Genomic DNA, 24,658 nt, shown 5'->3' on the forward strand with positions numbered 1-24,658 from the left:
ATTTTCCTCCAGTCACATTGAGTGACCTTTCCTCAGCTACCACAGTAACTTGCAGAAATGATTTCTCAGCTGCTGTGAGAAGACTACTGACAGCGTTTGCATTTCTTTTAAGTTGACAGAGGCTTCCCTAAGACAGAATATTTGAATATGATGAGGGCATTGATGCACTCAGGCTAAAGAGAGACTTATATTTATGTGTGTTGTTTTTTTAAAAAACTGCACAATGCCTAACACAGAAACTGCAACGTGTAATTTAGAATTGAGCATATTATAAGTGACAAATATATACTGTTCATTTTCTTGGTTCTATATTGGTCACTGGACATGAAAAGCAAAATATGCTTTTCAATAGGGCTCTTGATTTCAACAGGCTTGCACAAGTAATTCTTGATGTGTTGTGCCCTAAAATCTATTTGCTGCAATGTGAGTGAATACTTATGCATTCAACAGTTGAACTAGGTTAAATCTTCAGCAGGTAATATGGTTGATGCCCACAAGCATTTCCCAAAAGTTTACTTTATTATATTGGCTCACAGCTCCCACTGACTGCAGCCTCTGCACCATTTCTTGCTTGAAAATAACACAGAACAGCTATGTGACACTCACTATAAACGGGGTGGAGACTCCAAATGTTGCTGAACTACTGCTCCATCACCCCTGAGCCCTGCCCATGATGGGAGTCGTAGTCCAGCAACACCTGGAAGGCCACAGTTTCTCCATTACTGTTGTAACTACTCGGAGATGGCAAAGTGATAATGGCAAAGTGTCTGTTCATGGAATGCTGCTACCTGAGTGCCACATAGTGGCAGAGAGGGGTTTTCTTACTGCATGAACACAGTTTCTTGCGCCTCCCCCACCCCCCTTTTGCATATCCTCTGGGAAGATTGATTTTGTGGATCTGTGTTCACAGCATTCCACTACATTTTGGTTCAACTGTAGTTTTTAAACACTCAGTTATGTAGTTCTTTCACATACAGTATTAAAGTGGAAAACATGTTTTATTAACATCCTTTCAAACTTTCCTATACAAGGCCATATAAAAAAAATCTCTGCAGTTTAATTATACAGAAGTGTGGCTACTTTCTACATAGTTACAATTGTATATAATTTATCTTTTTCCATGATATACTGTAAGTAGAATTCTGTTAGATATTTATAAGCACTCATTTTTCAAATCCAATACTTAATTTTTCTATGTGCATAGTTGTAGCAGACTAATGGATCTTCAAATGCTCTGTATAGAGGTATATATCCTTTGAGAATCAATAGCGCACACACAAAATTCCATATTTCTATATGTGGTGTGGCCTGATGGTGCCTTTTTGCATTGGTCCCCACCCCGTCTTAAGAATAAACTGAGTTGCTTTTAGCGAAGTGTGCCAGATGAATACATTTGTATCCTGATTATTTTCCTCAGGAGATGTTTAAGCCTAAGTGATGCTGAAACTTCTTTCACTACTTCCAGCAGATCTTGCAAGCACAATAGGATAATGGGAAGGGCAGGCAAATTGCTTTTCTATGGAGATCAAAGCCCATCTCCCTCATCTGTTGGAGAAGCTCTTGATAAATGAATACTAAAACAAGCCTACCTTGTTCTTTCATTGAGTACTAGCTGTTCTAGGAAAAGCCCTCACAGACACATACCCATATACTTTTTTTGGTTGGATTTGCAGGGTAGAACGTACCATACATGTAATAAATAACGTTGTCAATATAACCTCTGCTTACCAACACACTGTAAGCAAAAAAATATATTTACTGTCCTGGCTAAACTCCATTTTAACAAGGTGCTGAAATAACATCTCTTTCTGTGTGCATTGTCGTCTCTAGTGATGGGAGTGCCCCATGTTACTCATTACCATTGTGACGTCCAGTTAAAACGCTTGTCTTCAAAAGACAAATGGGAACAAAACAACAACAACAAAGAAACCTGTAATGAGATTAAACTATATAGAACACTATATGAACAGCTGCTTCTACTGAAGCAACAGCAGGGTCACAATGTGCTTCCCTATGTATGTGTACATAAAAGTAGAGCTCTCTGGACAGAGGAGTTCAGTTAACACCATTTGTTCTGAAGTTCAAACGGTATTTGCCATTCTGTAATCCTGTTCATCATTGGGCTGTAGCTGGACTACTATACTCTCTTCAGTCATTCCATTCTCTGCATCGCTACTGTCGATATCTTCATTGTCGTCGTCATCTTCATCCTCATAGTCTGAAGACTCGGTCATGTTCGGGTGAGAATAAGACTCTGACAGCGCCCCAAAGGACTGAGTGCTGACGGAAGCAAGCGGCCTAAGCAAAGGAGTGTTCTCGGAGACTTCATTTTCTTCCTGGCTGTCCGTTTCAGAGTCTGAATCTCCCTGGGAAGGGACCACTTTCTGTTTACAGACTGGGCATGTTTTCTTGGTTTTAGTCAACCAGGGATCCACACACTTGCAGTGGTATGCTATTTGGGGGGAAAGAGAGAATCACTTAACTTTATCAGTAGTTTTAGAAAGAGGGTGGTTTATATTTAATGATAAAACATACACAACACTGCCCCCAAACCCCTACCTGTTCTATAGCAGGTAGCTTAGTGGGGTCCACTCCCCCCCCCAAAAAAAAAATCAACCATGTGCTGCTTTAGGTGTTATCCTCAATAGAGGAACAGCAATAGAACATTTGTCAAGCTTCAATTAATTTTAAAAATAAGGGGCTAAAGCTCAATATTAGGACATTTACAAGCAGAAGATCTTGGGTTCAAGTTTTGTGACTATCTCATTTCAGAAATTCTGGAGAGCTGCTGCCAGTCAGTGTGGATAATACTGAACTGGATGGACCAGAGGTCTGACTTGTGTAAGCTCCCTTGTACCAAATCAAATAATTGGTCCATCTAGCTCAGCATTGCTGCTACTTTTAGAAACCCTCTGGAAATCCCTGATTGTTCCTGTGCAGAATTCTAGGTGACACTGGGTATCAGGAAAATACTTTTGTCGGACTGCTTAAAAGCACAAAGTGCTGTATAAAATTAAAAGTGAAAGGGGCCCTGTCTGCAGCTCTCAATCTAATCAAATGCATGTACTGCCCTCATTTAGATGTATACTTCAGCCTATTACTGAGAAAAGTTATTCTGGATTAAGGCAGACATTACAGGTAGCAGAATTAATCAGGGAGGGAGCAAATTATGCAAACACCACTTTCTAGCTGCAATCAAGGCATTGATGTGTGTAACACTTCCTAACTTTTAGCTGACCTACATGTTCAAATAAGTAAGAGTGCATAGAATTCCTCAGATTAGCATTTCTAAATGCAAGTAGGAAATAGCATATTTGAATATGGCTCCATTCCCATATTAAAAAGAAACCTCACTAGACAGGACTTCTATCTGGCTATTGCTGTTGGCCATTGTTGTATGCACTCCTTGAATTTGCTACATGACTTTCCTGGCATGCCAGTTTTTTCATAGGAAAGGGTTTTTGACATGGGAGAGCATTCAAACAGAGCATATGCATGATCTGGCATATGCATTTGGCAGTGGTACAGACTCCAGGGGAGGGGAACCACCTGCTTCTTTGGATAGTGTTGACTGCCATTAGCACTGGGCTGCCTGGAAAAGTTGCCATTCCATCTGTGCTTTTGCAGCAGTCTGCTGAACAAATACAATTTTATTTGTCCGTTAGAGTACTTTAAACTATTCTCCTGCTTAACTCCACATACTAAACAACCTGTTGAGTAGATGAAAGTAGGAAGGGATGGTTTTTTCCAGTTTTATTATTTTCAGAAGTCCCAACAATGCCCTTGTATTTCACTGTGCATCTTGGACAACTAAAAGGATTTGTTAACAACAACACAGGTTTTGATTTCTTATTCGTTGCATTTTTACATCAAGCCCAAATGAAGTTACTTGCCATGAGAACAAGGAAGGATTCTGAGCTTGTCTCCATCCTCATATTCATCCAGGCAAATGGCACAAACATCATATTCATCTCCTGCAGCAGGAAAAAAAATGGAATAAAAGTTGCATTACAAAAGTGGAAACTCAAGTATAAGATAGAAAACTGGCTCTGCGGGGAATTTCTCCTCAATCCTGCAAGGCTGTTTTAGAATGCAGGACAATTAATTTGATGAAATGTTGTCTCTTTTGTTTTTATTCTATTACTGTGTCTCATCTCTTTCTTCATGTTAAGCTATTAATGCTATTTTCTCACATTCTTACAGGGTCACTTTCCATAACATTTTAAAATACTGCTAAATGCAGGCTTCTCTCATAGAGTAATACTGAGAATGCTGAACCTTTGTATTGTCCTTGGAATCTCCAGAGAGTGCTGAAATCCCTGTATGAAATGCTGGAGCCACAGCCAGTCAGTATAATAATAAAGCAATGTTTCGAATGGATTTAAGGTAGCTTTCAGTGCTGCTACCCCAATTATGGTAAGGTGTAAGAAAAATGGGTGACGATGGGCCCAAAACGCAGTAGAGAATAGTCATAAAGAGAGCCCTGTATTGAGATCTGCATAACGCCAGGCTGCAAGGAAACTAGAGCTCTTGTTTCATTAGACGATGTTTCTGAGCTGCCTACAATACCAAAATTATTTCTGATCTTTTCTCAAAAAGAGCAATGTGTATCATTTCTAGTCCTGGAGAGATAATTGTAGAGAGGTTAAGCAATCTAAGACATCTTAATATTTTTACAACAGAATAGTAATTTGTTAATTGTTGGAGTCATGATTCCTAAAATTATTAATAAATAATAACACGACTCTGTGTGTGTGTGTGTGTGTGTGTGTGTGTGTGAGAGAGAGAGAGAGAGAGAGAGAGAGAGAGAGAGAGAGAGAGAAAATGAGTGTGTGTGTGTGTAATATATACATAAATATAAAAACCAACAATATGATGAAAATACACAATTTGAAAGGGAAGATACCTATGGTGAATTTATGTTTGCTTAGATATTAATTTATCAGGTTAGATGATTACCCTTTGGAGTTTACTAATTGTTAATGGGAATAGTTCTGATTCTTTTAACATAGTAAGACCAGGAAGTATGCATCCTTTTACCTCAAGCCAGCATTTGTTACAAACATCCAAGCTCAGACACACGTACACAATTCCTCTATATACAATAGTTCTCCTTTCCCTATTTATTTCAACGGATGGGCACCTGACAAATACAGTGGTGCCTCGCAAGACGAAAAGAATCCGTTCCGTGATTCTCTTCGTCTAGTGGTTTTTTCGTCTTGCGAAGCAACCCTATTAGCGGCTAAGCGGATTAGCTGCTATTAAAGGCTTAGCGGCTTAGCTGCTAAAAGGCTCTTAGCGGCTTAGAAAAAGGGGGGGAAGCGGGGGGGGGGAATCGCAAGACTAGCAAGACGTTTTCATCTTGCGAAGCAAGCCCATAGGGAAAATCATCTTGCGAAGCAACTCAAAAACGGAAAACCCTTTCGTCTAGCGGGTTTTCCGTCTTGCGAGGCATGCGTCTTGCGGGGCACCACTGTACATGCATGGACTTGTTCAGAAGCAATGCAAGACTCTGTTGCCCAACATGGGGCTTGAACCCACAACCCTGAGATTAAGAGTCTCAAGTTCCACCAACTAAGCTATCTGAGCAACACAAGCAGGGGCAGCAGCCCCTAGTAAACCTTATATTGCTAAATGCCTGTACAGTTGAAGTGTTTTAAGATACTTACAATGGAAGCCATGAAAATAAAATTACTAAGACTTGAACCATATGAGGAGTTATACAGTATTGTGAAGTCAGCCAGATGGGCCAGTAATGGACAGTAACAGGATAAAGGACAATCTCATTTGAAAGAATAACACAATTTCTAAATGACAGAATTGTACTTATATTACTTTAGTTTATAATAACACAAACTGTACACAAATCACTGTTTTCCTCTTTGTCAGCATCCTTAATATGACTTCCATGATAAACTATGCTCAACATTTCTTCTGGTTTAACTATACCAGTTAAACCAGTTATATGAACATATGGAATTTTTCCCAATCTTGCCACATAACATTTACTTAGCGTAGAATTTTCAGCCTACCCTAGGCACCTTCAAACACCACCTTCTCCCAAAATTAGTTGTAGGTCTCAAAACCATGAACCCCCTCAGAATGGCTTCCCTATTGAATCCAGACATGATCAGCAAGTCTCTTTTACTTGTACAGACAGAGCCTTCTGTTAAAAAGGTGGGCTTGCGATGGAGACACATGGTGCAGAACTCAGCAGCCAGGCTCCTCACTGGGACAAAATTGCCTAGCACTTAACACCAATCCTGGCCCAAATGCACTGCCTACCAATTGGTTTCTAGACCAAAGTACTACTGGCTTTGGCTTATAAAACCTTCTGCAGCTCAGGAGCCTAACACTTCAGGGACTGCCTCTCAACACATCAACCAACCCAGAACCTGCGTTCTTTACCTGAGACCCTTCTCAAAGTGCTCACTCCAAGCGAGACACACAGGATGGCAACACAAAAATGGGTCTCAGCTTACTGAATGCTCTCCCCAAGAAGGCCCACCTGGTACCATCACTATGTGTTTTTAGGTGCCAGGCAAAACATTCTTATTATCCTCTGTATCTTACTTTTTCTATATTACTTGTGTATTTTAAGTTGTTTTATCCTTGTTTTTAGTGTTCATTTTTTGCAAGTCTCTGAGTTTCAAAAAAAGCAACTAACAACAGCAACGGCAGTCTCTACAAACACTCCACAAGCTCTGTCGACAGGAAAAGCTGGCTTCAACAGAAAATGCCTGACCAAGTCTTCAGGCTCTACATCCTAAATGCTAAGAAATGCATCACATATAATAAAAGAAAGGTCTGATTCTCTTCCCTTACTACTGTGAGACAGGTGTAAGGCCATCCCTGTACAATACCCCTCATGCTAAATGCAAGCTACCAAGAACAGCCAAGAACTGTTGGCTCAGAATTAAAGCAAAAATCCAGCGAAGGAATAGCTGGATCCCTCTCCCTTTCTAAAAAGTTTGACTAATTAGCCTCATCTGAATGCAAGGAATCACACAATGCTTTTTCGGCAAGCAGAGTAGGCTGCAGTTGAAAGAAAACCCAGGAATGCCTAATACCAAGATTACAATCCTCTGTAGCTGCTGCTTTACTTCCCATCCAAATAAGTACCAGGAAAGCCCTGAAAGGTTAATCCTTTAGCATCAACAGGGCTGAAGCTGTTGTTACTGGTGCTAATGGATTTTGCATTACTGTCCTGGGAAATCTTATCTAGCAACAATCAAGCCATTTTTATTCCTCTCTTGCCAAATCTGACAAAGAGCCAATATGGGGCTAGAGTTGGCCATCACACAAGTTTCCCTCTGTAGGCAACACCAGGGATAACTCAGGCTTGCTCTGTCTAGACGCCAGCATACTCAGAGCTACCACATTGTTTAAAGGAGCTTTGAAGAATAATTAAGACTGAAATGTGCCCTATTCCCCACCTCCCCCAACAGGCTTAGAGGTTTTTTCCTTAGGTCTTCCTACGGGAAGTTGACACAGTTTTATATGCAACTTAGCAAATGGAACAACCCATCTAAGACTACCAGTGAAATATTAGCTTCTATCTTGATGCTTTTGAACTAAAGCAGTTTAAGGGGGGAGGGGGTCACACTAAAGATGGCTGTTTTCCAAAATAACTACAGTGGTACCCCGCAAGACGAATGCCTCGCAAGACGGAAAACCCGCAAGACGAAAGGGTTTTCTGTTTCGGAGGCGCTTCGCAAGACGAATTTCCCTATGGGCTTGCTTCGCAAGACGAAAGCCCATAGGGAAATCTCCGGGGACCTGTTTTAAATTGCTGGCGGTCGGGAGCAAAGACCTTCGCCCACAGCCGGCCTTCAGAAGAGGTCCTGGACCTCTTCTGAAGGCCGGCGGGGGGCAAAAGTCTTTGCTCCCCCCCGCCTGCCTTCCCGGGACAGCGGAGACTTCTCCGCTGCCCCGGGCGATCTTAAAATGCTGGCGGGCGGGAGCGAAGCGTTCGCTGCCGACCCCCAGCATTTTAAAATCTCCCCGGGACAGCAGAGAAGTCCCGCCCCGCTCCAGATGGCCGCGCAAAGCTGCCTGCAGTCGCAGGACTGCAGGCAGATCTGTGCCGCCATCCCGAGCGGGGCGCTAAGTCCCGCCCCGCTCTGGATGCCGGCGCAGAGCTGTCTGCCGTCCCGGGACTGCAGGCAGATCTGTGCCGCCATCGCGAGCGGGGCGCTAAGTCCTGCCCCGCTCTGGATGCCAGCGCAGAGCTGTCTGCCATCCCGGGACTGCAGGCAGATCTGTGCCGCCATCCCGAGCGGGGCGCTAAGTCCTGCCCCGCTCTGGATGCCAGCGCAGAGCTGTCTGCCGTCCCGGGACTGCAGGCAGATCTGCGCCACCATCCCGAGCGGGGTGCTAAGTCCCGCCCCGCTCTGGATGCCAGCGCAGAGCTGTCTGCCGTCCCGGGACTGCAGGCAGATCTGTGCCGCCATCCCGAGCGGGGCGCTAAGTCCCGCCCCGCTCTGGATGCCAGCGCAGAGCTGCCTGCCGTCCCGGGACTGCAGGCAGATCTGCGCCACCATCCCGAGCGGGGTGCTAAGTCCCGCCCCGCTCGGGATGGCGGCGCAGAGCTGTCTGCCGTCCCGGGACTGCAGGCAGATCTGTGCCGCCATCCCGAGCGGGGCGCTAAGTCCCGCCCCGCTCTGGATGGCGGTGCAGATCTGCCTGCCATCCCGGGATCAGCGAAGCGTTCGCTGCCGACCCCCAGCATTTTAAAATCTCCCCGTGTCCCGGTGAGATTTTAAAATGCTGGGGGTCGGCAGCGAAGCCCTTGTTCCCCCCCAGCCCCCCCCCAGCCTTCAGAAGCCCTTGTCCCCCCCCCCCCCCGACTTCAGAAGAGGTCGGGGGAGAGACTGTCCCCGGACCTGGTCTGAAGGCGGTTTCCCTTGGAACGCATTAATTGATTTTCAATGCATTCCTATGGGAAACCGTGCATCGCAAGACGAAAAACTCGCAAGAAGAAAAAACTTGCGGAACGAATTAATTTCGTCTTGCGAGGCACCACTGTATAAGAAACCTTGCACACACTGAAAAGTGCAAGAAATATGTCTGCCTGTACATACTAAAAACGTTGTGTTCCTTAACATGCATGGGGGGGGCAGGGGTATGGCTCACGCGCAAAAAAATATGCAAGGAGAAGCAGGGAGGGAGGGCACTGCCAAGTCTTAATAGTTTTGAGGGCAAAGGTCTATAGCAGGAAGCTTCCTCCACCTCTGGAGACTGCCTGCCATTTAGAAGCCAACTCAATCCACGTTCTATTTTTTGTTGCCCTTTTCTTCACATTTTCCAGCTCTTCAGTATCCTTTTTGAGGTACACAACCAGAATGCTACCCAGTATTGCAGCTCAACCATAGATTCGAGTAACAGAATTATGCTACTGGAAGTTCTATTCTCAATCTCTTTCCTAATGATGCCTCACAGGGAATTTTCTTTTTCACAGCTGTTGCACATTAGTTGCAGCGAGCAATCTACTAGAATTCCAAGGTCTCATTCCTGCTCAGTCATGGTCAATTCAGGCCCCATTAGCATCTCCTTGAAGTTACGATTTTTTGCCCCAATGTACATCACTTAACCATTGCTTTTTCTGAATTGCATTGTGATTTTAATGTCCATTTCAGCCATTTTGGAGAGATCCTTTTGGAGTTCCTGGCAATCATCCCCCACCCCATCACCTTGAACAATATGGTGTCATCAGCAAGCCTGGCCACCTTATAGATCACTTCTAACTCCAGACTATTTATGAACAAGTTAAAAAGCAGAGGTTCCCAAACTGATTTTTGGACAAACCCACGTCTTACATCCCTCTGTTGTAAGAACTGTCCATTCCTGCTCTCTGCTTCTTGCTCTTCAAGCAGTTACTGATCCATAACTGCTAAGCTCACTTAGGCGTCTTTGTTCAGAGACTGTATAGAAAGCATATTGAGAGTCTTAAGTATACATGCTGTACGTGTGCTTATTGACATTCTCAAATAACTCTTAAGAGGCTGGTTAGATGGGTCTTATTCTTGCAGAAGCCATGCTGGAATTGCCCAGTGTATTAATTTAGTAGATGTTTGGTCCATGTGTTCTAGATGATGAATTATATGAAATAATAAATGCATGTATTCTGCACTTCTAACCTGGCAGATTAGGGAAATATAAAGTATGCAACCATTATTTGAGAAGTAATGGCCACCATGTGATTGTAATAGTATGCACTGGTTATAGGAGATGGGGAATTAATGCCAGCAAGTGGGTTGAATGCTGAATCTGAGCTGAAACTTTTAACATCTGATTTCACAGAACTTTGCTCACAAGCACATTATATTAGAAAGACAAGACTACAGTTATCAAAATATGACTTCCATATATATATGTGCTTTGATTTCTAAAACGAATTAATGAATGTGGTGGTCTACTAAGACCCATACCAAATCGTGCCATTTGAGAGCTGCTGGTCTAAGTGGAGATCTACTCTATTTTTCACGCATACTCTCTACTCATTTCACCCTCAGGAAGTTAACATTTCAGATTGAAAAAGATATTTGCGGTTTCTCTGGCTTTTACCATGATGGAAAAGAGTGCCCACCCCACCCCACCCCAGATGCACTTCCAAACCTGTGAAAGACTGAATGAATTGAGTTAGCTGTGATTCTGCCTATCATGGAAGACCAGAATGAAGAGCTCTATGCTACTGTCTCCATCAATAATAGATTCAATACAGCACCCACTCAGTTGATTCCACAAAGGCCCCTTGATCAAATATTTATCACCTTTCCAGCAGTTTGTACAGTTAAACAATAATTTGGCAGTGTGTTTGAGTATAAATGGACTGCACCTTAAATGTCACACATTGGAGAGCTCCAGTGTAATTAATTAGCATTAGCAGTTAGTAATAACCTTTACAAAAAAAAAATGTAGTTGTTTACAAGACTTCAGGAAAAGCAACAGAATAATCCAAAAGCTTTCCTTGGAGTTACAGAAGATTTCTGGGTTGTTGTCTTACCTCCAAAGAACACAAAATACCAGTGTTGTAAAGCCTAGTCTATTTGCTGTTTTAAATCAATTGGCATTGGAATTTAATTTTTTTTATAGTAATTTGGAATGTGCTTTCCATTAGAAGAGTGCAAATATTCAAATAAAGTGGAAACAAATAAAAATAGCATGTGCCTGAGGACTTTCAGCTGGCACCCATCTCAGAAGCCTGTGGCTGTGTTCATGGGGACAGCTAATACAGCAGCTTATATGTGCCTGAAATTAGTACACAAAACAAGAACTGCCTGGAATCTAGCCATTAACTTGTGGCAGACCTGTCACCATGACAGGAGCACTACTCTTGTCAATGGTTAGACAGGGAAGAGAGTTGTGCCCTCCAAATACCCTCGCAGCAGCTCTGGCTGTTCGGGGCCAAACAAGAAGTGACATTGGGAAGTGTGTCATGGGATCTCCTGCAATTATTATTTTTTTAAGTTTAAAGGTCACCTGAACAGGACTGCAGCACCAGGAGGGGTATGTAACACATTATTCTATGCCACTTTTCTGATTAAAATCACAACACTCCAAAGCTACTATTTGCCATGTAGGGCAAAACATGCAACTATTTACAGCGCTATTAAGTCAGCATTTGCCCTGTAGAGAGAAAAATACCATATGGGCACCTGTGTGGCAAGTAGCTTTGTGGGACTTTTTTCATCAGAGGAGAGGGATAAATATTCTCTCCCCCTGCCCCCAAAGGCTAGCATTTGCAGTGTGCCCCTCCATTAAGCCCCATGGATGTTATTCTTCAGAAGTGCTTAGGAGAATGTGTTTCTTCCACAATAAGCAGTGTTATTCCACTCATATTTCAAGTGTTCATATGTGTGCCTCCAGCAATATAAAGTACCAGACAGATTTTTTAACTTGAAGAGCCTTACACCTTGTCTTCCTTCCCCCATTGCTTTCCTCCTCAATCAGTTCTTAGGCAAAGAGTTGACTTCCTATTCTAAGCACCCAGCAACAGCTTTAAAGATTTAACAGACTTGCCTGGCTGTCAAAATCAGCACTTACTCTAGAACTCAATTCTATATATAGACCTGTTCTACAGTTATATGTGCAAACTCGTGACAGCAGTTTGAGGTTTTTTCTACAATCAAGTGACATATAAATTTTGTGTAATAAATAAAAAAATATACGGTACACTTCTCAGAAAGAGGACTCTTTCATCTCCATGCCTCCCAAATTTTGGAAAAGGTATGTTCTCGTGACACTTCTATACCACTTCACGTTTTGAGGTACCTCCACATGGCAGCAAACACATGCAAGTTGACTCTAGTTGTCAGATCTCTGCTAATGAAGGAGGTCAATTAAAAACTGGCAATACCTTAGGAGCAAAGGTTTGATCAGAGCAGTCTCCAGGTTTGAGGGGACCCTCAGCATGGGGCTCCCTATGTCAATGTGGCCTCCTGAACATCAGTGGGTGACCCTGCTTCTATTCATTTCCACCATGACACAGTGGCAGATGGGAAGGCATATAAATGAGAGGACAATGACTGCACTCCTCTAAAGAGCATAAGGCAAGCTGCCATTATCATCACCCACAATGCCCTGCAGTGAAATAGCATGATGGTGGGCAACTTTGAGCAATTGCAGTGGGGGCTGACTGGAAAACAAGGCCTGGGTCAGCAGAAGTCAGCCTCAGCAATGGTACAAACATGCCAGCTGCTGACATCAGCCTTGGGTATGATATTGTGGCCTATTAGATCTCTTCCACTTTTATGAAGCAAAGCAAAAAGCAACATGCTTACTAAACACATACATGGATACCATAATTCTACCACACCCCTCCCATGCTCCATAAGCAAGGCATACTGGCAAACCCAGTAAAATAACATGCAATACAACAAGAAGAAAATAATACTCCTTGCATATTTGTCCTCTTTAATTCATCTCCACCAGAAATCCTTATCAGGAAAAGAAATTGACACTCCTTTGTATTAAATTTTAAGCCCGAGAAACAAAAATACTCAGCAAATATCAGCCTCATTAATTTTTTATGAGAAACTAACTTTGTATATGACACTGTGCACTCTTTTTAGCGGAACATCTGCTTTGCAATGTCCTCAATAATGGAAGACGGCAATCAAGGGCGAACAGCCAATAGGGTGCAGCTCTGCCCCGAAATCCAAGCCCATGTGTAAGCCTCATATATTCTTCATGTTGCCAATGACAATGTTGTAGTTATCTTAATCTCACTGAAAATCTCCCCCTCAGTTGTTTGCATGCTACAGGTTAAGAATGAAAGTCCAATGAATTAGAAAACATGTAGAGCAAAAACATTGGCAAAAAGATACATACTCTTCCTCCCCAAGAACTGAAGGGCTTCATATTGGTTCAATGAATGTTGGAGTTGGGGAAAGGGTTGCGGGGTTGAGCCTGACTAATACAGTCATCACAGTTGTAATGGAAAGGAGAGACTGAAGGGAAACATGAGCCAATTCAAGCGTAAGCCTTCAGTTCTTGACTTAATAACTGATTTGTAAAACACATACAACAGGGTGTATACAATGATTAAACATATTTCCTTTTTTCAAAAGCAAAAAACCAAGACTCCCGTGTCCTCATGTGTCCAAACTATTAGGCTACATTAGCAGTCAGGTCATACTGCAACTGGCTCACACACAAATAACTGCTTATGCAAGCTACTCATGCAAACAATGCTCTGTGGGAGTCCGTGACTCGCAAGCGATCATGGCCGTGCTGTTGTAAGTCACAGACTCACGGAAGAGGAATCGTAATCACACAAAAGTTTCCTTTTTTAATACCACACTGCTCATGTCTTACTCGGCTACGAGTGATCACCAAAGAAGCTCTTGTGAATAGGCTACTTGCACAAGTTTTAATTTTAATTTTTTAATTAGTTTTAAAATACACAACACTGATCTGCAACCAACGAACTTGCCCAACCCACATAAACCAGTTGCTAGTATTAAGGTGATAATTATGTTATTCTTTCCTTTCCCCTCCCAACAGTAATGCAACGTAATGTGTAGGTACAGTCCAGGAGACTCCAGAGGTGATTCAATCTGTCTATACAGATGATCAGGAGCACAATTAGTATATACAGAATCCTGAAGATCATATTTGTAAAGATGCAGCTGGCAGAGTGTTTTTCAACCCTGTACCATTGCATTTCCACCATATGGCATAAAACCTTTTGTCCCCTGACCCAGTTGCTTATGGCTATATGCTAGACACCATTGCCACCACTTACAAAAACCTTAGTAAGTATTCTAATGTCCTCATTTGGCCTATCCATATTGGATAGGATGTGGGTAGTGCTGTGGTCTAAACTACCAAGCCTCTTAGGCTTGCCAACTAGAAGGTCGGTGGTTTGAATCCACGCGACGGGGTAAGCTCCCATTGCTCTGTCCCAGCTCCTGCCAACATAGCAGTTCAAAAGCATGCCAGTGCAAGTAGATAAATAGGTACTGCTGTGGTGGGAAGGTGAACAGTGTTTCTGTGCGCTTTGGCACTCGTCATAGTCCTCTGTGCGCCAGCAGCAATTTAGTCATGCTGGCCACATGACCCAGAAAGCTGTCTATGGACAAACGCCAGCTCCCTCATCCTGAAGCAAGATGAGCGCCACAACCCACAGTTGCCTTTGACTGGACTTAACTGTCCAGGAGTCCTTTACCTTTTACCTTTACCAATATGGATAACGAGGATAGTTGCACTGTAATGTCTATTGGTTCATGTAGTAATTTAGCATTTCAGTATGCACTGTCCTCACAAACTGTATCATGTACAATTTTTTTTTTAAGTACCTTTATAGCCTGCTTTTTTCCACTGTGGAACTTGGTTATAAGTAGTTAATGAAAAGATTTAGCCAACTCCAGCAATATATGACCTGGTTCAGTAGTAATGACCTATAATGCCAGTTCAATTACACAGAGATCTTTTCCAGTCCTGAGTGCCTTAACCAGAGAAGATGGGAACAGAACACAAATGTCTTTGTAATATTAATCATGTGATGCCATTCAATCTACAGTGGTGCCCCGCAAGACGAATGCCTCGCAAGACGAAAAACCCGCTAGACGAAAGGGTTTTCCGTTTTTGAGTTGCTTCGCAAGACGAATTTCCCTATGGGCTTGCTTCGCAAGACGAAAATGTCTTGCGATTTTTTTCGCTCCCCCCCCCTTTCCTAAGCCGCTAATAGCCTTTTAGCCACTAAGCCGCTAATAGCGCTAATCCGCTAATAGGGTTGCTTCGCAAGACGAAAAAACCGCTAGACGAAGAGACTCGCGGAACGGATTATTTTCGTCTTGCGAGGCACCACTGTACATCAAACCTGCCCAGGTTTGAAAACTCAATGCAGAGTTCTTCATTGCAATCCTATACCATTCTGCTCAGAAGCAAGCCCTACTGAATTCAATGGGACTTACTCCATGGTAAATATGCATAAAATTGCAGCCTTGGCAAAATTAGCCTGTGTCATCTGTAGCTCTAAAATGGCATAGATTATTCAATCAATTCTAAAAAGCCACACTTACCTTTCTTGAACTTATGTACCGGAAGCTTCTTAAGCTGATCTTTTTGAAGCCGATTCCTTCTTGCTCTGTGTCTGTCCTGGACAAATTTTGTGATCTTGAAAGAGACAGAAATAGAAGACGGAAACTTTTAAGAGTAATACACCACACAACTCAAGTCTCCTTTCATTCTGAGAACAGTTGTTCAAAAGAAGAAAGACAAAATCAGCCACACAGAAAACATGACTCAATAGTGGGAATGAAAAACCTATGTACATATCCTTATCCTACACACCAACACCTCCACAAGGTTATATTGCTTCATCTTCTCTGAAGTCATCATAGTCGCCACTACTCAAGGCTACTATAAGACCAAAGCAGCTCTAGTATAGCTATTGGACAAGTGACAAGCTCTAAAGAAGTCTACCTAGTGCATTTAGAAGAACCAACAGGGTCACGCTCCCCAGTCTCCCTCCTACCATCAGGCGACCAAAGCAATCTCTGGACCAAACCCAGGCTTGAAACCTGATTGACACAGATCTACACAATTACTATAATTTGAGAGTTAGGGGGTTGTACAGCAACCATCTGCTCAAGCACCTTGCCTAGTGAATGGTTCTTACCCACTAGCCAAGCTGTTCCAATCTTTTATGCCCAGGGATGACTTTTTCCAGGAGTGCTTGCACTCCTACCTCCTTTAATGCAGATGGGACTGACCCGCCCCCCTCAAAACAAAGCATTTATTTCTTGAACCAAGCTGGTCAGCTCTTACCTACACAATGTCATGTAGGAAAGATCTAACTTTGCCCATATCCTCAGGCCTCAACAAAAAAATCCATCAGAACCAGATGCTCTCTGGATACATCACAGACTGAACTGCCTCAATAGTGGCTTCTAGGCTGCGGCTGATGTGAGCAATTCCACCCTCAAAGTGCATGTCCTATGAGGAGTCTTTCACTTCTTCTGCTGGGTCAAAATGCTGGTGTTGTGTAGTGGTTACAATGTCAAACTAAGACCTGAGAAAGCAAGGTTCAAATCTCCAATAGGCTATCTGGGTGACATTCAGCAACTCACTCTCAGCCTAACTTACATCACAGGGTTGTTGTGGGGATTAAAAGGGGTGGGGGGAGAAACCATGTACAACACCTTGAGCTCCCTAGATAAAATGGTGGGATAGAAATGCATTTTAAAAAAAAAAGACGAAGGACCTAAAACCACTAAGAAAAGCTCAGCTGGACAGAACTATGAAGATGAAATGGCAATAGAAAAATAATGACCCTTCACCCTCATCACTGCCACAGAGCAGGTTCAATAAACAGCTCTCACCTGTGTTCCATCAGATTCATTGCAAGTTTGTATTCAAGCCATCTCCCCATCTGCTTTATAGCCTTTAGCTATGGTTGCAGGAAAATAGAGCCACCGTGCTGTGGCCAGATGCGACAAATGGCTCTGTCGCTCCCATGTGCTTAGAGTTGCTATGCGCTGAGTTTTTAAGTGGCTACTTATACTGAAAATGAGAATGTGCACCCATCCTTTGTGGAAAGATGCCAAAGGAGGCTTGGAAACTGCCCTTCTCTGCTACATCTCGTGCTCTGGGCTCAGCTGTGGCCGTGGAAAAAGGTTGAGAGATGGAGCCTGCATATTCTTTACTGAAAGTTCAACCCTGGGTTTATCATCTTTGGGTATCACCTCCTCTTGCTTTGCCTCTTTTCTATGATTCAGACTGATACGTACATTAGAGAAACTAGACATAGTACATAGCTGTGTATTCCACAGAAAAATTCTCCAGAGGTTTGCAATTCAGTGTCTTCCTTTAATTGCACATACAGTAAGCTTATCAAAGGCAGCGTCCCCAGGGATACAATTGTTTTTAAATAACATGGTACTTCTTCCCTAGGGAGTTTGAATTCCATTGTATTTGACCAGTTGTCTCCTAGCAGCTCTATTCTATGTTCTATGGTGTTACCCTTTGAGGTCAGCATTGTTTCTGGTTGTTGTTCTTTAATGTATGATAGAAGAACTGAAAGTGTAATTTCTAAGGTAAAATCATCTTTGTCCATTCAACTTCAGATGGCCAGCTCTGCTTCAAGAAATCCCCAGAAAGCTGAGGATTGTGTTTAACGCTTACATCCAGTACACTCCCACCACTGGTTTGGGAAGTGGTGTACACATGATGTTAGCCACAATCCAAATCTATCCTGCTGTTTCTTATTAAATACTGCATTTTGATGTGTGTTTTTCCCAAACCAGCTTTGATCTGAATTGGAAAAAAGAATGACCTAGCTGCATTTTAAGTGAGTAAATGAGTACACAGCCTACTTTTTTCCTTCTATAAATTTGAAAAAAAGTAACTATGACATTGTAAATTCAAAAAAAGAAGATCTAAAGTGTGTTCCTTTGTACAAGCAGATGTTTCCCCCCAATGAAATGAACAAGAACCCATGCATGGGCTACATATATGTGTGAGCATCTGCACTCACATAATTCTCTTAACTGGGGATATGTTGTTTAGGCTTTTTAAAAACCAATTTGTTTCTAGCATTTCGCTGTTATTCTGGCATTCATTTCTAAGCTACCTCAGCAAGGCTAAAAAGGAAAGGATTTTTTACATTGTTTTTAAAATAAAGGCATAACATGAGCATCTAACAAGAGCTGCAAGCACTTTAGGGACCACGTGCAGCTTCTTTGGAAATTCTCTTTTGATGAAGGACAATTAGGAGAGTTGTAAAGGTTCCTTCTTTTTTTCAAAATTATATACAAGGAAGACACTGAACCTGCAAGAAATCAATCTAATTTAAGCTGCTGTGTCTTCAACATAACAGCAGAAAAAATCACTGGGTATAGCCTAAAACATGGTATCTTCAAAGAATTTTATAAAAAAAAAAGTTAGGTCTAAAACGAGTAAGAGAGTTTTGTCTCTGGAGCATCTGCTGTCATCTCATCCATGAAACTTGCAAATCAAGCATGGCATCAAAGTAACATGCTTGTGTCAACTGTGATGCAGAAAACTATCAATTTCACCTGTAGCATAAAATATACAACTCCAACTGGCCTTATGGAGGGATTGCCTCAGCAGTCAGATCTGCTTTGTCTCTTTTCTGTCCTCCCTCAGCAGCGATGTCAATGGATGGGCAGGTAGGTATAGTTTGGGGGGAAATTCCTCGAGGGGCCAAAGTGCACCCACTGATGGTCATGACAGGCCCATGTACTGGAGGTTCTCCAATTCTAACAATCCCTAAGTTCTAGAAGCTCACATGTCCTTGTTGTTCTGGGTTTGTAATTCTTTAAAATTTTAATTTACCAATGTATGAACTTCCTCCAACCTACAGAGTCCCCCAAGTAAATCATTACTTTATTCTGGAAGAGCACTGTTTCACTTCCAAACTGATAAGCACTGAGTGGTGGGAGTGACAGCTTTGAATTTTGAGAAAGGCACCATTTACACTTTCAGTAAGAAGGAAAGAAGGGCATGCACTTTTGATCTCTTGTGGGCACCGAAGTAGATGCATTCAAAGAACCTCCAGACCCACACCAGCTTCCCTTTTCATATCAAGAGATGCAGAACTTCATGTCTGCAGCTCGTTGCATACATATGAATACCCATTCCCACAGAATCTCTCACTGAACTGGTGTATACATGTCGGGGATCTCAATTGGCGGACAGCTTCAAAGCCGTTTTTAGATATTTCTTAGGTATGTCTTAAGAGCTTTAGTGTGCACAACACCATAAAGTCTGATTTCATTTTAAAAAAGAAGAAGCGCCCTATCAAGTACGTCGTAGGCTAAACGGATTCCAGCAGTACAACAGCAGTATGTTTATATCACTTGTGGAAGGGGAGCAGGAGAGTAGGTAATACTTACCATAAAAATAACAATAAGGATGAGACAGATTCCCACAATAATTAGAAATGGTATTAGGTAGTACTCCAAAGGCAGGCTGAACTCTGGGATTAACAAAATATGGCCTCTGTTAAAGGGGGAAAATTAAGAGGATTGATTATGAAATTCATGTTAAGGTAGCTGAATATAAATCACTCTTGCATATGTCCTATATCCACATTCTTCCCCCGACAAAACAGGTTGTATCACATTTTTTTGAAGTATTTAAATATGAATCACACTTTACTGATTTAAAAATCCATATAAAGTTTGAAAAATCACTAGATAATAACAGTTCACAAACAACTAAAATAAAAGTAAATCTTTGCATACCCTTTCTCATAGGTGAATTCTTTAAGAGATTTAGCTGATGTTTCACCAATAAAGACAGATGGAATGTCAATCTTCTTTAAAACTTCAACTGTTCAAAGAGAGAGGACAGAAACTGAGAAAAGATGAGCAACAATATACAGTTTATGAGTGCTGTATGCTACTATATATGGGTATAATACTAGTGACAATTGGTGAATATAAGCAAATCACTGTGCAAAGGCACTTTTAATAAAATAATTGTTCAGGTACTTTTTGCATGGGTGTGCTGTGAAAAATCCATTTCCTTCAATAGTATTTCACATGGACACAGTAACATGTAAATGCTCCTTACCCTTCATGACCACATAATAAGAATGCATGTCCCCTCTGTTGTCTGGAATATCCTAGCGATAGCCTGCATACAACTGTGCCTTGCAGTGGGTAATGAACACCAAGGTGCAATTGCTTCTGCGTTCTGGTGGTGTGCAAGTAGGTACAGTAATTTCTGACCTTGATCAAAAGTGACTCCAAGTGTGATGGGAGATGCAGCAGGGAGGGGCTGCACAACAAACATGTCTCTCATGTTTCCTACTCCTCACCACGAGACTGAGTGACATTGCCAGACAAGAGGACATAGCCCAGGTAAAACCAGGGATGTTCCTAGGGGACCAGATTTATCAGACCATACCAGCCCCCTACCTTGCAGAAATCCACTATGTGGAATACCGCAGACTTCTTACAGCGGCTAGATTAAATGTCCTTGACTCTGCGATATTGTGGAGAAGGTACAGGGGAGTATACCATACGCCCAGAGAACCTGTCATTGTGCCATGGGTGTGGTTGAGTCCACCGAACACATTCTCTTGACTTGCCCTTCCTATGCAGAGCTTAGAGAAAATTTTATAGACCCACTCCTATATCAATTTAGCTTCCTACCCGGAGAAAACCAGGTTTTACACTTGCTGAATAATGTCACTAGAGCTATACCTTCCTTGGTGGCCAAATTTCTTTTTTTAGCTTTTAAGCGTCGCAAGACTATAATTGACTGTATTGATATGGGGCTCTCTGTTTAGCCCATTTTAGTGTTGGCTAAGTTCTAAAATCTTCCTGGATGTTTTAACTGTGTATTGACAAATGTACTTTTTTCTGACTGACGGTCAAATAAAAGGTTGATGCTGATGATACTCCTCACCACCTCTGTTACGTGTGAAATAGTGTGCTTTCATATCTTGCAGAAAGCTCTAATGTCATGGGCAAATGCAAGTCTGCTGCTCACAACTGCTTTTCTTGTGCCAATGCAGCCATTTTCCAATCACTTACAAAACCACATTTTAGGAATGCAAGATCTGATGACGTGATACACCAAAAGCAGAGTTACAATCTAAGATGGAGTATCTTGTTCGTCCCTTGCTTCAATACTTCCAAATACGAACACAGTTGGGAGTGGTCATAATAAATTTTGGAGCAAGGTGTCCAGTGATACTCAACTCTTAATTCTCTGTAACATCCGAGCTGGAAATGGCTGCCCAATACTGGACTGGTGTCTGGATGCAGTGGTAGGCTGAATGAGTCTGAATCCTGGCAAGACGGAGGTTGTGTGGGCAAGTGGTTCCCAGGTTTCTAAGATTTGCTCATTTTATTATGTACGTTACAGGCTATGCTAGTATGCCCTCTAGTGGTATTGCTAGTTGACTTACACCCAGCTGTATGTACCTGCTCTGCAAGCTCATGGGCTTATAAGAGCAAAATTATTGATCACTGCATAATGAAAGAGCATTAAATCTCCATTTATTGCAGTGTGTCAGGGTGTGAGAGGTTCTAGTATTTGACAGAACCCCAGTTACAAGGATTATTGTTGGAAATGTGGGTGTCCTTCATGACCTTCACTAAAGCAAAACAGAACTGACATTCCAGGCCTAAAAGTTTTAGCAGCATTTTTTTTATGCATCTGCTGGAGCGCTTTGGCTATGTAAAATGCTTGGTATTTGGCTTTGACAAGTTACTGTCTCTGAACTGGCCTTCCTACGGTAGAAGCTGGATTCCACACTTTACACATTTGTACTCTACAACCACCAGTACTTTCAAGAAATTCATGTCAATTAGTTCCCTTCACCCCCCGTTGAATTTTATTGTGATTTTAAAAAAACCACTCTGAGAACAAAACAAAAAAAGCTTTAAAAACATGAAAGGAGGAAAGTAAGTTATGGAAAATGGCCCCCAGGAGAACACAGCATTATAAAGTGTATTGTGACAAAAATAGCATGTATTTTATATATATATATATATCTCTTTGGCATTTATATACCACCCAGTCTATTATGCCCTCTTGTCATACTGTTATATCTTGACCGCCTTTACTGATTTCAGTCCTTTTTAAGGAGGAGGACTAAACGTCTGACAGGCTTACAATCTTCAAAACATTAGCAGGACCGAAAATGTTACTTCCAACTGGCTGAGTTGGAAGTAAATGAATTTTCATTTGAATTGTACACATTCTGAAGCTTCTGTTTTTGATTGTTGCAAAGAGTGGGAGAATGTCATCAAGCAAGATACCTGTACTTACTGTCTTGAGATCCCATGCTAATGAGGTCATCGGAATCAACATTGTGAACTATGGCTGCCTTATAGCCAGCTCTTTGTGCGTTCAGAACCTGTGAGCCAAACAAAATGCCAGTCAACAAAAAAAACTGCACAGAACTGAGAAATAACTCAGAACATTTTGTGCATAAGAACATTAGCAAATATTAAAGATATTAGCAAGTCCCCTTTCATTCATGCAGCATTCAAACTGCTACACAAAATATATCCATATATACACCTTCCCTTCTCCCATTTTATCATCACTACAAGCTTGTGAAATAGGTTAGTTGGGCTGAAAGACAGTAACAGGCTCAAGATCACCCAGTGAGTTTCATGAGTAAGTAGGGAATTTGAACTCTGGTCTCAGTCCAGCATTCTAATCACACCACCACACTGGAAGTATACTGTCCTTTGTGCACTAGTTGGTCTCTAAGGTGCTACTGGAAGGAATTTTTTTATTTTGTTCCAACTATGGCAGACCAACACGGCTACCTACCTGTAACTAGAACCGTTAATAATGTACACTATTCAGTACCCTGCATTTCTAACTGAAGTTGACTAAGTATATAGTTTATATATCAATTTCTTAACTCTGTAGAATACTTCCAGGAACTTTGTGAGGTATGTTACACTGTCAACAGAATTTGGTGTCCTACTTTTATACTACTGCACTAAAAATAGCTAACAGTGATCCTAGTAACAGTCTGCTTCTGCATAATCATGCAAAAACGCTAGGCTTGATCACATTCTTCGGTTAAGAGCTTTCCACTGGTGGAGGAAGGGAGGGGGAACTCCCTAATTTAATCACAGACATAACCAAATAAAATAAGCTGGTTAAAACATAAGCGTAACCAAACTATGGCTTAGCAAAATTGTGTCAGGGTTCCTGGAGTCACCAATGAGTTCTTCCCACAGTTCACCTGCTGCTCCAAGCTAAGCTACAGTTTAATTTAGCGTGTCATCCATACCCAGGCTCATGGTTTGTCTCCTTTAGACAAGCCATGAGTCCTGGCTCGGACAACATACTAAGTCAAAGCATGGCTTAGCCTACAGCAGTGTAGCAGGTCCAGGGGAAGTGCAAAATAGCTGTAATTTCTTCCTTGGAAGCTTGCACATTCATGTCAAACTTCACACTCTCAAACTGTAGATTATTTCCTCCTCTTTCATGTGCAGTGATAAATGCCTCCTCAAAATCTAGTCCTAAATTTTCACCACATGTGGTGATCTGAATTAGAACTATAAGGATTCAATGTAGCAGCATAGTAAAATTTTAAAAAATAATTGCAGTGTGTAATGCTCACTGTGCTAGAACAGAGCTCCCGGAAGGCAATGATGCTTTTAAATAATTTCTGTTTTCCTTTCAGGGTTTTACAATGCTCTCACAGCTCCAATGCATTATACTGCAAGTGCCAACTGATACCAAGGCTGACCCCAAATTCCATATCAAAACATGGCAGGCAATGCTGGTATGTTCAGTGAGGCTTGTGCTTCTAAGAGAGCAGAGGAATCTCTCTACACATGAAACCATCTCTCATTCTGAGCCACAGCCACATAATGTGTCTCCATCACATCCTGCAAAACAGGGGGAAATGTGTTCTGGATAAACCACCCGCTCTTACTCAGCAGTTATAGCGACGTCTCTCACAGAGACAACACAGGTTAAATATATGCTGTACAGAGCTGTGGCTTCTCTTGCAACCCCCCCCCCAAAAAAAACCACAACCTAACTGGTCTAGGCTTATAGGCCAGCTAAGTCATGGGATGCTGAAGGTGCCCATTAAACACCAGTGCAAGGGGGGGGGGGGGGAGAGAATGGCCCTGTTTCCACCCCCAACAGTATATTCTTATGGTAAGCATTTGATCCAGAGAGGAAAGATGCATCATGAGGTTAGCACACTAACTTAATTTATACAGTAGTGGAAAACCTTTTCCAGCCACAGAACCACGTTAACTTATGGGCAGCCTTCTGGAGGGTATCACTTACCAGTAGTGGACAGGACCGGAGGCAAAAGTGGGCAATTTGTATCCCGCAATGCAAAAAGGCGGAGGTTTCTACACTCCAGCTCTACCACATTCACCATCACCTCTCTCCATCCAGGCAAACAAGATATATTTTCACAGTTGAAGACTAATTCAAGGCAGCCAAGGAGCAGAACATGTGAGGGGTGTGGTATGGGGAGTACAACTGGGGAGACTCTATAGGCCCCCAACCTTGGGTTTCTCCGCCTCTGCTATACCACAAATAAAGTATTAAGGTTCAGGGCTGGCAGCCTGCCCAAACCATGAAGCCTTTAGCATCATAAAGCACAGTGAAGGAAGCTTTCAGCAGTTTTCTGTGAGCCCTAAACAGCACTCCAAGGCTCCTGCTTCAATCTAGCTAGAGC

At 42.2% G+C, this 24,658-nt stretch overlaps 1 protein-coding gene across 3 annotated transcripts in view; it reads right to left on the reverse strand.

The window, feature by feature from the left end:
- Nucleotides 1–979: 979 nt before the first annotated feature.
- The window catches only part of RNF13 (ring finger protein 13), a 48,470-nt gene continuing 24,791 nt past the window's right edge, over nucleotides 980–24,658 (reverse strand). For all 3 annotated transcript variants that reach the window (XM_028731277.2, XM_028731278.2, XM_028731279.2), the window contains 6 exons: nucleotides 22,258–22,345; nucleotides 19,716–19,803; nucleotides 19,365–19,470; nucleotides 15,528–15,621; nucleotides 3,894–3,974; nucleotides 980–2,452 (listed from right to left, as the gene is read on the reverse strand). In XM_028731277.2, the coding sequence (XP_028587110.1) occupies nucleotides 2,082–2,452; nucleotides 3,894–3,974; nucleotides 15,528–15,621; nucleotides 19,365–19,470; nucleotides 19,716–19,803; nucleotides 22,258–22,345 (828 nt within the window). In that variant the 3' untranslated portion in view covers nucleotides 980–2,081. The remainder of the gene's footprint in view (nucleotides 2,453–3,893; nucleotides 3,975–15,527; nucleotides 15,622–19,364; nucleotides 19,471–19,715; nucleotides 19,804–22,257; nucleotides 22,346–24,658) is intronic.

This window comes from Podarcis muralis, chromosome 6 (assembly GCF_964188315.1).
Source record: "Podarcis muralis chromosome 6, rPodMur119.hap1.1, whole genome shotgun sequence".
Lineage (NCBI taxonomy): Eukaryota > Metazoa > Chordata > Lepidosauria > Squamata > Lacertidae > Podarcis > Podarcis muralis.